This window comes from Procambarus clarkii, chromosome 79, assembly GCF_040958095.1.
Source record: "Procambarus clarkii isolate CNS0578487 chromosome 79, FALCON_Pclarkii_2.0, whole genome shotgun sequence".
Taxonomy (NCBI): domain Eukaryota; kingdom Metazoa; phylum Arthropoda; class Malacostraca; order Decapoda; family Cambaridae; genus Procambarus; species Procambarus clarkii.
Window position 1 is genome coordinate 4,138,529 of NC_091228.1, and position 17,121 is coordinate 4,155,649.

The window sequence follows — 17,121 nt, forward strand, 5'->3', positions numbered from 1 at the left end:
TATATATATATATATATATATATAACTTGTAAATAATCTCTGTTAACGACAAAGCTTCACTTATCACTAGACTATTGCTAGAACTTTATAATAAACTTTTCTGAGCAGCATAAATTTCTAGATAAGTACCCAGGTGATATAATTGGGGGGGGGGGAGGTGTAGGCTGTCCACTCACTTAGGCCTAAGGACGGGCTCCAAATTATCCATATGGTCTCCAACAGAAGGCATAAATAATTCTAGTGTGATTAATAAGTTTCATATATTTCCTCATATACACAATAATATATTAGAAGATTTTTTATAAAACTCAATTTAAGAAAATGTTTTTATTTTATACAAAAAAATAAAATGTTATGTTCTCTGAAATATATATATATATATATATATATATATATATATATATATATATATATATATATATATATATATATATATATATATATATATAATGTTTCATTCAATATGAGTGCATTATTCTGCATTGATTATTTTCTTGTCTAGGTCTTCTATCTCTCTGTCTAGTCCTCTAGCATCTTGGTTTAATTGGAAGAGAAGTTCTCCAAAGTCATCTTCGTTCGAGGTGAAGGAAAAGAAATAAATAACTGTAGAATGTATTGCACTTATTATAAAATTTACACAACGTTTCGAACCTACATGGTTCATTCTCAAGTGAAAAGACAAGGCGTGCTAGATTTATACCAATAACGAGTCAGGTGAAGACAAGTGGACCTATACAAATGGGACAAGAATAAAGGAAAAAGGTAAGGAGTTAAAGAAAAGGGGAAAATAGGGGATGAAGCACATACAAAGATTAATTAGGTGTAGTTGGCGAAGCATGTTGGGCAGTGTCTTCTATGTTGGCATGTTCATGTTCCAGTCTTGTTCTTACTCTCATGGTGGGTAATCTTGAGGTTATCTTGAGATGATTTCGGGGCTTCTTTAGTGTCCCCGCGGCCCAGTCCTCGACCAGGCCTCCACCCCCAGGAAGCAGCCCGTGACAGCTGACTAACACCCAGGTACCTATTTTACTGCTAGGTAACAGCCAGAGTGTAGAGTGAATAGTTCCGTAATTTGGATATTTATAGTAGGTTGCTCTATTTTTTTTTAATATATTTTATATTATTTTATATTGAAAATATTTTTATATTTATTTTTCCTTCAACAATTTGTAATCTTTTTCTTCACCTCGAACGAAGATGACTTTTGGAGAACTCGTCTTCCAATTAAATCAAGATTCTAGAACACTAGTCAAATTATTATTATTAACATCTTTATTGACAAAATTAATTACAATTTTGCCTAATCTGAGCATTTTGATAGTCTTATTAAAGTGAGGATAATGCTGGTATTAACTGTCACGCAGGACAGAGGGTCATACACAAGACAATAGGTCTAAACTGTAGGCTGGAGCACACATATATCATGGTTAAAATCAATGTTTTAATGTATGGATATGTGAAAACAACTTTCTACTGTGCACTGCCACACAGGACAGAGGGTCATACATAAGACAATAGGTCTAAACTGTAGGCTGAAGCACACATATATCATGGTTAAAATCAATGTTTTAATGTGTGGATATGTGAAAACAACTTTCTACTGTGCACTGCCACACAAGGGCAGGGATGGTTCATAAGTGATACAGCTTAGAAGTAAATTTAAATAAAATTGTTCTTGAGAGGTATAGAAGCCCTAAACAGGAAAATAATCAATACAGAATATACATCATATGCAATGAAACATATATAAATGAACTTTAACCCTTTGTTGGACACAAATTAAAAAAACTAAATAATAGCACCAAAATTTTCTTTTTATAACATGAGAATACAATAAAAATACAATAGACAGCGATGTATTTTAAATAAAAATCGAGAAATATCGCGCCACATTACAGCTGTAAAGAAACAGTTCGTTGAATACAATGTGTACTCGCTGGAAGGTTCTATAATACAATGTGTACTCGCTGGAAGGTTCTATAATACAGTGTGACTACAAAAAGCTACTGAAGTACAAACATTTACCATAGGAAAGTTATACAGTCATTACCACATGAACTTAGGACGTGTAGAGTTTGTAATCTACTTCAGTATAGGTCTAGAAGAGACCTAGAAGAGACCTAGAAGAGGCCTAGAAGAGGCCTAGAAGAGGCCTGGTGAGGATATTGACCCGATAGTTCTCTAGTTTTATGGCTGTTTCTGAAGTGTGCCATCAAGCAGACATATTACAAATTGGGGTTTTTAGCCATAATTAATTTTAGCCATAATTAATTTTAGCCATAATTAATTTTAGCCATAATTAATTTTAGCCATAATTAATTTTAGCCATAATTAATTTTAGCCATAATTAATTTTAGCCATAATTAATTTTAGCCATAATTAATTTTTAGCCATAATTTAGCCATAATTATTACTAATTATGGCTAAAAAACCTAATTTGTACAAAAAAGGGTTTTGTACACCCTTCTAAGGGTGTACAAAACCCTTGTACTCCCTTCTAAGGGTGTACAAAACCCTTGTACACCCTTCTAAGGGTGTACAAGAATTTTACACCTTGGTGTTAAGATGTAAATACACCTTTATACCTAGATATGTATAGGTATATAAACCTATCTAGGTATATATATACCTAGATTAGTTACAGGATAATCCACTTAAAGGTCGTATTATCCATTGTTATCTGCCACAAAGTGGGGTTGAAGGGTTTCAAGAGAGGGTTGAAAACCAATCTATAGCAGGTATATCTTTTGTTCATCCGTAGCACCAAATAGATTTGAGGTTATGTGACTCCATATTAAGCTAAAATCTAAAGTTACAAAACTCTTTCTTCTAGTTATCTTAACATGGATTTTAACAACGATAACACGACAGTTCTGTTATGGTTATCTTAGGAGAAAACATATTACTAAATTCTGAATCAAGTGAAATAAATCAATATATATAAGGGTGATCTAGGGGATATAATATGTTTACAGTGACTAAAGTTATTATTTTTGTATAAATAACTGTGTTTGTGTTTCATTTACAACAAAAAATATTAGCTTGTACTGTCCAAGAGCGAGAGAGAGAGAGAGATTGGTCAAACATTTTGGGCCTAGTGGCAACCAGGAGGCCTGGTCGACGACCGGGCCGCGGGGACGCTAAGCCCCGGAAGCACCTCAAGGTAACCTCAAGGTAAGGTAGTGTTAACCACTCAATCATTAGTTCAACACAGACAACATGGAGACCTAATTGCCGGTGAACTACAATTAGTTGTTCAAATGAACGTTTTATAAAAGTCGTATATGTACCCTCAGCACACAGTGGCTACACATAGTTATTACCAGTTTCTACATATTAATTATCCATCTAATATTTTACTATCATATTTGTTTATCTCTTCACAAAAATACATATTTTTTCACAGTTACCGTGAAACAGTTTAACAGTAAAGTACAGTTCACTGGACTTTACCATACAGTGGGCTGTATGTACATATATGTATGTATGTACATATACCGTGTAGGTACAGGAGACTCGGCTTTACATACTGGTGGTATAAGGGTCATTGTTCACATCGTCTCGTTAAGACCACTTCGTACTAACTAGGTGCTCGTAACCTCGTTATAATTAATACCCAATTTTAGCCTTGAGGGTCTCCGTAGTACAGTAGGATTCGTTCTCGGCTCACAATCTGGAAAACCGTGCTAGACAGAAATGGTTGGGAGGGCGGGGGGGCCATGTTTCCTATCACCTCATGCACCTGTTTACCTAGCACTTAAATAGGTACCCGGGAGTGTATCACCTTGAAGGGTTGCATCCAGGGAAGGGTCAGTAGTTTGACCTTAAGGGAGACCTCGATATGAGCCTAACGTATACATATATACACACAGTCTCCCTGTCCCCGACGAAGTGAAGTTAGCTAATCACCTCTTGAGATCATTTGTTGTGGCCATCTAACATGAGATCATTTGTGAGCCGATTGATTGGCTATAATGTACTGCTGAAGCTTGTGTAACCTGAGTGTTACCTGTTGTCTGATGGGCACGTCTGCACTCAGAGTCTGGCGGGCAGCTGCCTTGGTCCTCCCCTGGTGTATGTGTGGGAGAGAAAGCTGTGATCAGAGGTCCCCCCATGGAGAAGTGGGAGGTGTTGGGGGGGTGTGGTTATGCTAAGGTCAGTTCTGCAGTCTAGTTCACTCATTATTCATACCCCATACTCATGCTGTGAGTGGTAGTTGGACCCGTTCTCGTCAGGGCCCTCTGGTGCTCGTCAAGGCCCTCTGGTGCTCGTCAAGGCCCTCTGGTGCTCGTCAGAGCCCTCTGGTGCTCGTCAGAGCCCTTTGGTGTTCGTCAAGGGCCCTCTGGTGCTCTTTACGGACCCTATACTGCTCGTTAGGGGCCCTTTAGTGCTCTCTATGGACACCTGTTGTGCTCGTTAGGGGGCCCTTAGTGCTCGTAAGGGCCCTCTGGTGTTCATCAGGGCCCTCTGGTGCTCGTCAGGGCCCTCATTGGTGGGCCACACCTGGCAGCCATCACCTCAGCCACACGAGAGATATCAACCATCATTGGAAGCAAATGACTCGACATCACTCGACCAAATCCTCAATGTATCCTATTGTATTAACTATCCTATTGTATTAACATACAATATAAGTTGACAACACTGAACACAAAATACACTTGTCAATAACCCAATAACTCGTCAATACATATAGTCAACAACTTCCTCCATATGTAACTTATATGTATAAAGAGATACATATATACACAACAAATTCTCCTTTGCCGATGGCGAACGATGATTTTCGTTGAGCATTTGATGGGCTACCAGTGAAAGTTGTGGCCGACCATCTTGTAGAACTTGAAGTTGAAGGGCCTGTAGAAGTCCCTAAGGATGTTGTAGGTAGTTTGAGAGACTGGAGGGTGGGAACGACCCTTAGAGGAGCCGAGACATTGGGGGCGGCCGGTCTTCTCGCGCTTCACGAGACACGGGAAGCCTTTGGTGGCGTTGAAGAAGAAATGTTTGTCGGTAATCACTCTTCGGAGGCCCAAGAACTCCTGCGGAAGATAAGAGTTGGGTCTTAGTGCTGTGTGTGTGTGTGTGTGTGTGTGTGTGTGTGTGTCTGGTGTGTTTGTGTGTGTGTGTTGGGGTTCAAGGCACAAGAGCTGCGGGAGCATTAAGAAACAAAGAGAGGACAGAACTGTCTTTTAAGTTATAGTACTCAATAATTTCTGTCACCGCGAAGGTACCAGATGGTGGTTGATGTTAGGAGATGGTGGTTGATGTTAGGAGATGGTGGTTGATGTTAGGAGATGGTGGTTGATGTTAGGAGATGGTGGTTGATGTTAGGAGATGGTGATTAATGTTAGGAGACGGTGATTAATGTTAGGAGATGGTGGTTGATGTTAGGAGATGGTGATTAATGTTAGGAGATGGTGATTGATGTGAGAAAGAAGGTGATTGAACCAGCATTAAACTAGAAAGCAACTGATAGAATTGAATATAACAAAAATTGACGAGGCGCACCAAAGCCTCATCTTAGGTATTAAGAGAATGAGCGGAAACCCTAAACAAACCCCTTTAGGGACTGACAAATTCATATGCAAAGTAAGCTACCGCACTGGTGAGAGTCAGGGAAGGTGTTACCAATGCACCACCTGCCTGGCGCTGTTTCATGCGCACTCTGTACGTCAGTGAAGAATAATATAATCTGTACTTCAGCATCAATTTAGATTCTGTGAAGATCTATTTTGCTGCATTAGCTTAATATAATTATTTGATCGAGGTTTGAAAGGTCTTTCAGGTATGGTAGAATTTTTTTGGAGATCTGAGAAGTCAGAAAATGACAAGAAAGTGTGTGAATTGTTTAACGAAACATTCCATCAAGTGTATTAGAGCCAAATCTGTAAATAGAACTGGAGGAATAGATCAAAATAGACGAAGCGATGAGACAATTAATAGAGGTGAACAGAATGAAGTTTCTGGGATCAGAGGAAATCTCACTATGGTTTCTGAAAAAGCAACATGGTTCTGTACCTCCATTTTCGTAATATTCTCTAACTCATTACTCAAACTAATACACATTCAGAGACATGGAAGACAACCAATGTAGTCCCAATTTACGGTAAAGGAGGAAGAAAAAAGGCACTTACCTGAAGGCCAATTTCATTAGTGACCAATTAGCAAGGTGCTAGAGAGAGAGATTGGTAAAGAAACAGTTTTTGGAACCTTTAAGAAAGATAGTTCATGATCTTAAAACACCAGTTTCCTTTCAGTGAAAGAAAATAATACTCAACATATTAGACTTTTCTGATCAAATGATGAAACGTAGGTTGACTCTGTTTTCCTTGATTGCCTGAGAGTGGTTAACCTAGTCCTACAAAAAAAAAGGTGCCTATACAAACTAGAAACTCAGGCTGACATAACTTAAAAAATAAGTGGTGAGTGAATGGTCACCCACCCACCTACTGACCTGAACCCTACAGAGCTCCGCGGCAGGATCCATGATGAGGTTTTCTCCGCTAACGACATGGATGCTGGAACGAGGGAAGTACTGGAGCCAACGAGTGAGATGTCTGGCATACAGCCCACCACTAATTGGCCCCCACTCCGAATTGACCAGCCCTGACGACCATTTAACGAATACCAGCTCCTCGAACGAGCGTCGCGACCTGTGCTTACTGTGGGAGAGAGAGAGAGAGAGAGAGATAGAGGTGACTTACTGTGGGAGAGAGAGAGAGATAGAGGTGACTTACTGTGGAAGAGAGAGAGAGATAGAGGTGACTTACTGTGGGAGAGAGAGAGAGAGAGATAGAGGTGAATTATTATTCTCAATCGCTGTCATCTCTAGAGATCTCTCGGTTGCCATGGAGACGTAATTGTTAATGTGATTTTTTTTCTGGTTATGACTTCGACTCTAATATTGTGACCTGAGCCTCCAGCTCCTCTGTCATTCATCTACCTCCCCCCCCCTGGCTGTTATTATTAATTCTCTGTCATTCTTTCCTGCTGTCAGTCTCCTGCTTGCTGTCACTCATCCACCTGGCTGTCATCCCTCGCCCCCCCTGGCTGTCATTAATGATGGAGATCTTGACTTATTAATACAAGTCAGACACTGGTTGTCACCTAGAGAGTGACATCTGTCACCCACATGTCACCCAGAGAGTGACACCTGTCACCCACCTGTCATCCAGTGACACCTGTCATCCACCTGTCACCCTGAGAAGACACCTGTCACCCCACATGCTCTCTTATCCCAGAGATTGACATGTGACAGTATTACACTGTCACTGTGATTGACAGTTGAGAGGCGGGACCAGAGAGCCAGAGCTCAACCCCCGCAAGCACAACTAGACGAGTACAGTAATACTATAACATTCTATAATATGTATGTATAAATGTATAAATGTATAACATTCTATATGTTATAATACTATAACATATATATATATATATATATATATATATATATATATATATATATATATATATATATATATCTAAGTATTGTGAAATATTAAACCTTATTTGTCTCTGTCAATCTCTAACTGCTGACCAGTAGAGAGGCTGTCGGCCTGTCCATCAACTAGGTACTCGGCATGGCAATCAATCCATCAATTATGTCGCCCAGACATTTCAAATGACACCTTATACGTGTGTTTGCGTGTGCGTGTGTGTGTGTGTGTGTGTGTGTGTGTGTGTGTGTGTGTATTCACGTAGTTGTGCTTGCGGGGGTTGAGCTCTGCTCTTTCGGCCCGCCTCTCAACTGTCAATTAATCAACTGTTACTAACTACTAATTATCGTTTACACACACACACACACACACACACACACACACACACACACACACACACACACACAGGAAGCAGCCCGTTACAGCTGTCTAACTCCCAGGTACCTATTTACTGCTAGATAACAGGAGCATCAGGGTGAATGAAACCCATTTTTGTTTCTCGCCGGCGCGGGGAATCGAACACGGGCCACAAGATTACGTGTCCAGCGTGCTATCCACACTGCCACCGGCGCCCTGGCGTGTGTGATTGTGAGTGCGTGCGTGGTTATGTGGGTGAGAGCCTTTGTGTGTGTGTGTGTGTGTGTCTTTAGTTTACAGCGGGGGGGGGGGGAGGGGAACCTTGAGATTACAGAGTATCCAGTTCCCAAGTGAGCTCACAACAGTAGTTCTTTGATCATGTGTGTGTGTGTGTGTGTGTGTGTGTGTGTGTGTGTGTGTGCGTGTGTGTGTGTGTGTGTGTGTGTGTGTGTGTGTGTGTGTGTGCGTGTGTGTGTGTGTGTGTGTGTGTGCGTGTGTGTGTGTGTGTGTGTGTGTGTGTGTGTGTGTGTGTGTGTGTGTGTGTGCGCGTGTGTGTGTGTGTGTGTGTGTGTGTGTGTGTGTGTGTGTGCGTGTGTGTGTGCGTGTGTGTGTGCGTGTGTGTGTGTGTGTGTGTGTGTGTGTGTGTGTGTGCGTGTGTGTGTGTACTCACCTATATGTACTCACCTATATGTGCTTGCAGGATCGAGCATTGACTCTTGGATCCCGCCTTTCTAGCTATCGGTTGTTTACAGCAATGACTCCTGTCCCATTTCCCTATCATACCTAGTTTTAAAAGTATGAATAGTATTTGCTTCCACAACCTGTTCCCCAAGTGCATTCCATTTTTCTACTACTCTCACGCTAAAAGAAAACTTCCTAACATCTCTGTGACTCATCTGAGTTTCCAGTTTCCACCCATGTCCCCTCGTTCTGTTATTATTACGTGTGAACATTTCATCTATTTCCACTTTATCAATTCCCCTGAGTATTTTATATGTCCCTATCATATCTCCTCTCTCCCTTCTTTTCTCTAGTGTCGTAAGGTTCAGTTCCTTCAGCCGCATAACAGGGGCATTCAGGGTGAAAGAAACTTTGCCCATTTGTTTCTGCCTCGTGCGGGAATCGAACCCGCGCCACAGAATTACGAATCCTGCGCGCTATCCACCAGGCTACGAGGCCCCTGTGTGTGTGTGTGTGTGTGTGTGTGTGTGTGTGTGTGTGTGTGTGTGTGTGTGTGTGTTTAAGGTGTGAATCGATTTTTGCCACAACAAATTTTAGCTGAAATTTTAGTACGTTATTAACTACAGTAAGAAAGTATTAATTCAGAAGTGCTGTAATGAGAGGTCTGAATTGTTGCCTGATATCTTCCACGCCTGCCTGATATCTTCCACGCCTGCCTGATATCTTCCACGCCTGCCTGATATCTTCCACGCCTGCCTGATATCTTCCACGCCTGCCTAATATATCTTCCAAGCCTGCCTGATATCTTCCAAGTCTGCCTAATATATCTTCCAAGCCTGCCTGATATCTTCCAAGTCTGCCTAATATATCTTTCAAGCCTGCCTGATATCTTCCAAACCTGCCTGATATCTTCCACGCCTGCCTGATATCTTCCAAACCTGCCTGATATCTTCCACGCCTGCCTGATATCTTCCAAGCCTGCCTGATATCTTCCACGCCTGCCTGATATCTCCCAAGCCTGCCTGATATCTTCCAAGCCTGCCTGATATCTCCCAAGCCTGCCTGATATCTTCCACGCCTGCCTGATATCTTCCAAGCCTGCCTGATATCTTCCACGCCTGCCTGATATCTTCCAAGCCTGCCTGATATCTTCCACGCCTGCCTGATATCTTCCAAGCCTGCCTGATATCTTCCACGCCTGCCTGATATCTTCCAAGCCTGCCTGATATCTCCCAAGCCTGCCTGATATCTTCCACGCGTACACACACACACACACACACACACACACACACACACACACACACACACATCAAACATTCACTTTGTACACAAAAGTCTAACGAAACACTTAAATTACAAAACAATAGCTAAAGATAAGAAAAAAAAAAGATGAATGACTTAAATAACAAACTTCACACTAGACAAAAAAAAACACATATACATCACGTACATAAACATATTTGTGACAAACACACTAGCTAACAAAACACTTAAGTGGTGTTTGGGTCGATCTACCAAGAATGAAGTCCATCAGTTGATTGACAGTTGAGAGGCGGGACCAAAGAGCCAGAGCTCAACCCACCACAACTAGATAAGTACACTTATATACTTATAGAAACACGCTATGGTAAAATGTTTATGGATTATTAGAACAAGTTCTTGTTCACTTTTGTTAAGTTGAACAAGAACAAATAATGTTCAAGTTCAAATATATTTGTTCAAGTTCAATTATTATAAAAATTACTGGGTGAGAACAGATGGCTTAAGATGGTTATTTATGTCAGAAATGTAAATAATAATTAAAATAATAATTAAAATTATTAATTACATTACATATGTTGCATTATATGTATACAACATATAATTGAACATAGTAGAGTGGTTTGGTTGTTAGTAAATAGATTACATATTATTACATATTATATAAAGCCACAAAGACTAAATATATAACTATTTCAAAAGTTACAATATATATATATATATATATATATATATATATATATATATATATATATATATATATATATATAGAGAGAGAGAGAGAGAGAGAGAGAGAGAGAGAGAGAGAGACATTACAGTATGTATTTAATATATCTACAAAGTCAGCAAACATAATGGTTAATGCTGTGATGTTAAAGAAAACGTGTGTATAAATGTTAATATAGATTGTACCCCTGACTTATGTAGCAAAAAAAAGTACTTACAACGTTTAAAATCGATTTGTGACACTGAGACAATGTTTCACAGAGTCAATGTATTGATCTTTCACACAGAATAATGTTTTCCCCTCGAGCGTGAAGCCAGAGAAGGTGTAGAAACGCCAGTTAAAGTTCTTTCAGGTACGACCGGTGTGGAGCCGGTCGGCCGAGCGGACAGCGCACTGGACTTGTGATCCTGTGATCCTGGGTTCGATCCCAGGCGCCGGCGAAAAACAATGGGCAGAGTTTCTTTCACCCAATGCCCCTGTTACCTAGCAGTAAAATAGGTACCTGGGTGTTAGTCAGCTGTCACGGGCTGCTTCCTGGGGGTGGAGGCCTGGTCGAAGACCGGGCCGCGGGGACACTAAAGCCTCGAAATCGTCTCAAGATAACCAAGGAAGGTATAACTTGATGAAACTGGGCAAAAATTGGCACATTTCTCCTCAAGGTGATTGGCCGTAAACCCTGAGTGGTTAAAGTTATATAAGATGCTACAGAGAGGGATAATTCCCCGGGTTTTATTAATTAATTCTTTTTAAATTAGGTTGGCTGTTGCTAAAGGAATTCTCTATTAGTCTTGTGACTTAATATTACTATTTGGTGTGGAAGATATGATATCAATCCCACAGATTTCTTTAAATTTTAGGATCTCTGACCTTTAATGGGGGCTGAAGGATTTGGGTGAAGCCCATTGATGTGTTGGGTGAGGCGCTGTCACCCACACGAGGCAAGGTTGACACGCTGTCATCCACATATAATGATTGACGCGTTGCTATCCAGACAAAGGCTTTCCTCACAGCGCTCAGCAAACACACTTGTGGGAAATGGGTCAATACTCCTTCAGTACACACATGTTACTGGACGTCCGGGTTCCACATCAACATGGCATGCAAGGAATGCGTAGCAAATGACAAAAATTGAGCCCCGTCCACTCGAATCCCGCTCGGAATATCCCTAAGCTGTTTTCTTAGACTTTTATAGTACAGCCTTCGATACTACAAAGACTTCAAGGAAGACTGCTGTTGGTTGTAACAGCAAAAATAGCTTATTTCACATACAACAAGAGGCTCAAACAGGTAAGACAGACAGAGGCTCATACATGAGACTCAGACAGACAGACAGAGGTCAGACAGGCTCAGGAATCTGTACACCAGTTGATTGACGGTTGAGAGGCGGGACCAAAGAGCCAGAGCTCAACCCCCGCAAGCACAACTAGGTGAGTAGAGGATATCGGTGGCGCCAGGTTATCGGCCCTAAGCATTTAGAAATCACACCTTTCTGGGGTTAATTATAAAAGGTTATCTTCGGGTCAGGTCACATCGTGTGACCTTTCTGCTAAGCTGATAATGGCAGACGGGTGGTTGTGTTGTGTCCATCAAACAAGCCGCTGTCTAGGTGGGGTAGGGCGATAGCTAGACGCTATCTCCTGGTAAGTAGATAGCCAGAGGCTGTCTCCTGGTAGGCAGATAGCCAGAGGCTATCTGGTAGGCAGATAGCCAGAAGCTGTCTCCTGGTAGGCAGATAGCCAGAAGCTGTCTCCTGGTAGGCAGATAGCCAGAAGCTGTCTCCTGGTAGGCAGATAGCCAGAAGCTGTCTCCAGGTAGGCAGATAGCCAGAAGCTGTCTCCTGGTAGGCAGATAGCCAGAAGCTGTCTCCTGGTAGGCAGATAGCCAGAAGCTGTCTCCAGGTAGGCAGATAGCCAGGGGCTGTTTACTTTTTAGTAGACAGCATCTGGCTATCTAAGCCTCTGGCTATTGAACTTTTTAACACTTTCCTCCTTTCTCTATCATTCTAAACTTTATCTTTCCCCTAAACCCCCTCTTCCTTACGCCCCCCTTTGACTTCTCTATCTCCCTCACCCAATGACCTATCTTTGGTTTTTTATTTCCAATTTCCGATAGGTTACAGGGTTGAGAACTCCTCTTCAGTTTGAGACAACTTGCTTGTACAGGAAAATGATTGACACCCGTCACTGAACTTCTTAACGTCTCGTAGAACGGAGATCTAAATCATGGACAGAATTCATCAACCATTCATCATTAAGGGGCCTCGTAGCCTGGTGGATAGCGCGCAGGACTCGTAATTCTGTGGCGCGGGTTCGATTCCCGCACGAGGCAGAAACAAATGGGTAAAGTTTCTTTCACCCTGAATGCCCGTGTTACCTAGCAGTAAATAGGTACCTGGGAGTTAGTCAGCTGTCACGGGCTGCTTCCTGGGGGTGGAGGCCTGGTCGAGGACCGGGCCGCGGGGACACTAAAGCCCCGAAATTATCTCAAGATAACCTCAAGATATTATTCAATCTTGTGTTGTTGATATCCTCAAAATGCATCCGGAGTCTGCCAGTGCAGACCGCTTATCACATGCCTCTGTATGACTAACCATCCTGCGAGATGGGGACTTGTATTACCACTGCTGCCTTATTCAATCTTGTGTTGTTGATATCCTCAAAATGCATCCGGAGTCTGCCAGTGCAGACCGCTTATCACATGCCTCTGTATGACTAACCATCCTGTGTGATGGGGATTTTATAGCATCACCTAGTTAGCTTTTTTGACACACTGTACTCCACTTCATATAGTCTAGGGCAGCTGCACTAATGCAGATGTACCTCATAACTTAATAAAAAAAAAAATACGATATTATCCACAACAACAATATTGGGTCGTCGTGAGATATCGAAGCTTGTAAAAAGATAACATATAACCCGACCTGGCATGATCTTCTCCTTCTTGAGGTTATCTTGAGATGATTTCGGGGCTTTAGCATCCCCGTGGTCCGGTCCTCGACCAGGCCTCCACCCCCAGGAAGCAGCCCGTGACAGCTGATTAACACCCAGGTACCTATTTTACTGATAGGTAACAGGGGGCATAGGGTGAAAGAAACTCTGCCCATTGTCTCGCGGGCGCCCGGGATCGAACCCGCGACCACAGGATCACAAGTCGAAAGATGGACAGGTTTTGCACTTGGTGACATCAATGATTGGTAATCATTGATGTTATGTGATGGTGATTAGATGTTATGGTGATGATTGGCTGTTATGGTGATTAGACTTTTGTAGAACTATTGTTAGCGATGAAATACTGGTCTGGGGTATACTGGACCATTTTCTTAGACCACCATCTTAGACCACCATCTTAGACCACCATCTCAGACCATGATCTCAGACCACCATCTCAGACCATCATCTCAGACCACCATCTTAGACCACCATCTCAGACCAGCGGTACATAGAAAACGTGGATAATAGTGACCCGCTATTTCTCATGGTACGCTGTAATATGTACGTGGGGGTCCATAACGTTCAAAATTGAGAGGTATTAATTGAGAGGACCGGTTTCATAGCCAACTTTATGTGATTAGGGGGCACTATAGTGCCATACCTTGCTCTGTATAGACCTTTGTGGAGGGTTGAGAGTATAATTAGGGTTGTTGGGAATGGATTTTAACATAGTCTGAATAGTTGATGGGGAGTAATTGTCGCTAATAGTGTCGTAAAATATTGTATATGGGGGATACTAGTCTTTAATAAAGGGAAGGTAGTGTGTGTGTGTGTGTGTGTGTGTGTGTGTGTGTGTGTGTGTGTGTGTGTGTGTGTGTGTGTGTGTGTGTGTGTGTACTCACCTATTTGTGCTTGCGGGGGTTGAGCTTTGGCTCTTTGGTCCTGCCTCTCAACTGTCAATCAACTAGTGTACAGATTCCTGAGCCTATTGGGCTCTATCATATCTACACTTGAAACTGTGTATGGAGTCAGCCTCCACCACATCACTTCCTAATGTGTGTTTGTGTGTGTGTGTGTGTGTGTGTGTGTGTGTGTGTGTGTGTGTGTGTGTTTGTGTGTGTGTGTGTGTGTGTGTGTGTGTGTGTGTGTGTGTGAGTGTGTGTGCATTCACCTAGTTCACCTAGTTGTGTTTGCGGGGGTTGAGCTTTGCTCTTTCGGCCCGCCTCTCAACTGTCAATCAACTGTTTGCTAACTACATTTTTTTTCCACACCACACACACACACACACACACACACCAGGAAGCAGCCCGTGACAGCTGACTAACTCCCAGGTACCTATTTACTGCTAGGTAACAGGGGCATTCAGGGTGAAAGAAACTTTGCCCATTTGTTTCTGCCTGGTGCGGGAATCGAACCCGCGCCACAGAATTACGAGTCCTGCGTGGTGTCACCATGAATGACACCACTGTCATTCATGGTGTCCCCCACACCTCACAAGCATCTTGCATGACGTCCTCACAACTCACAATCAGGATTGTGAGAGGACAATAATTTAGCCAGGAAGCTGCGATCAACAGCAAGGTCTCTCTCTCTCTCTCTCTCTCTCTCTCTCTCTCTCTCTCTCTCTCTCTCTCTCTCTCTCTCTCTCTCTCTCTCTCTCTCTCTCTCCCTCCCTACCTGAGGCCTTGGGTGTAGTCAGAGAGGGCCCTGGTGACAGGATTTCTCACTACAAGGAGGAGCTTGGCGGCGGGCAGGTCGGCCTTGACCCTAGCTGGGACTCCAGGAGTAGTGAAGTAAGCTGGTGTCTTCTCCACCGTCAGCTGGCCCTCGAGACTCAAAGGCAGCTGGTTCCTGGAGGACAAAGATGGCACAAGCAGGTTAGGCATCTAGTTGTGCGGGTCAAGTGAAAACAAACATTCCCTTGCTCTTCCATAGTCTGCCAGGGCCTCTCACTCCCTCACCAGTCATCCCTCACCCCTCACCAACCTTCCCTCACCCCTCACCAGCCCTTCCTCACCTGTACCAGGAGAGGCCGCGGCTGTAGAACCGGTCGAAGTAATGAATCTCTGGCCCTGAGGCTCTGATGGACGGGTGGACCCTGAGGAACGCCAAGAGCGCCCGCGTCCCCGACTTTTTGGCGCCAATAATGAGGACGTGAGGCAGTCTCCGCATCGCTGAGCCGTTGGTTCCTGTGGGAGAGTGTCCTAGCGTCAGTACTTGCTGGGAGAGTGTCCTAGCGTCAGTACTTGCTAGGGAATGTCCTAGCGTCAGTACTTGCTAGGGAGTGTCCTAGCGTCAGTACTTGCTGGGAGAGTGTCCTAGCGTCAGTACTTGTTAGGGAGTGTCCTAGCATCAGTACTTGTTGGGGAGTGTCCTAGCATCAGTACTTGCTGGGAGTGTCCTAGCGTCAGTACTTGCTAGGGAGTGACCTAGCATCAGTACTTGTTGGGGAGTGTCCTAGCGTCAGTACTTGCTAGGGAGTGACCTAGCATCAGTACTTGTTGGGGAGTGTCCTAGCATCAGTACTTGCTGGGAGTGTCCTAGCATCAGTACTTGCTGGGAGAGTGACCTAGCATCAGTACTTGCTGGGAGAGTGACCTAGCGTCAGTACTTGCTAGGGAGTGTCCTAGCATCAGTACTTGTTGGGGAGTGTCCTAGCGTCAGTACTTGCTGGGAGTGTCCTAGCATCAGTACTTGTTGGGGAGTGTCCTAGCGTCAGTACTTGCTGGGAGTGTCCTAGCATCAGTACTTGTTGGGGAGTGTCCTAGCATCAGTACTTGCTGGGAGAGTGACCTAGCGTCAGTACTTGCTAGGGAGTGTCCTAGCATCAGTACTTGCTAGGGAGTGTCCTAGCGTCAGTACTTGCTAGGGAGTGTCCTAGTGTCAGTACTTGCTAGGGAGTGTCCTAGCATCAGTACTTCCTAGGGAGTGTCCTAGCGTCAGTACTTGCTGGGAGAGTGTCCTAGCGTCAGTACTTGCTAGGGAGTGTCCTAGCGTCAGTACTTGCTGGGAGTGACCTAGCGTCAGTACTTGCTAGGGAGTGACCTAGCGTCAGTACTTGCTAGGGAGTGTCCTAGCGTCAGTACTTGCTAGGGAGTGACCTAGCGTCAGTACTTGCTAGGGAGTGTCCTAGCGTCAGTACTTGCTAGGGAATTGCCTAGTAGGTGCACTCCCTATTGAGTGTCCTAACTATTTTTGTAGTACGAGGGTGAAGCATTTACAGCGTTGTGGTTCGAACACAAGTCGTCAGTGAAGCACTTGTTCCGGAAGTGTTCGAACGTCATCAGTTGTGGGTCGTGTGTAAACCAATTTTCATTTATAAACAGCTGGGGGTTTGGCGGGTGGATGGAATGGTCTTTGGGCCTTTGTTTAGAACACGGGCTGGCTGGCTAATAACCTCCTAGCGGGGACGCTGGCTAGCGTTGCGATTCGAACCTCTGTTCGAATCGCAACGCTGTCAACAACCACCCAATCCCCCAAATAAAGACTCAAAGACCATTCCATCCACCCGCCAAACCCCCAGCTGTTTATAAATGAAAAACGGTTTACACAAGACTCACAACTGATGACGTTCGAACACTTCCGGAACAAGTGCTTCACTGACGACTTGTGTTCGAACCACAACGCTGTAAATGCTTCTCCCACGTACTACAAATACAAATAATCGCCAACAGAACCTAAACACCTAACCACACCTAACCTAACCTAACCTAACCTAACCACACCTAAC

The 17,121-nt window shown here is 43.4% G+C and overlaps 1 protein-coding gene across 1 annotated transcript in view; it reads right to left on the minus strand.

Annotated features, from left to right (window-relative positions):
- Window positions 1–245: 245 nt before the first annotated feature.
- LOC123764504 (heparan sulfate glucosamine 3-O-sulfotransferase 6) overlaps window positions 246–17,121 on the minus strand; it is a gene marked incomplete at its 5' end in the record, with an annotated part of 59,803 nt that continues 42,927 nt past the window's right edge. The window contains 4 exon segments of the mRNA XM_069314458.1: window positions 246–5,039; window positions 6,455–6,662; window positions 15,069–15,242; window positions 15,409–15,580. Of these exon segments, the coding sequence (XP_069170559.1) occupies window positions 4,806–5,039; window positions 6,455–6,662; window positions 15,069–15,242; window positions 15,409–15,580 (788 nt within the window). The 3' untranslated portion in view covers window positions 246–4,805.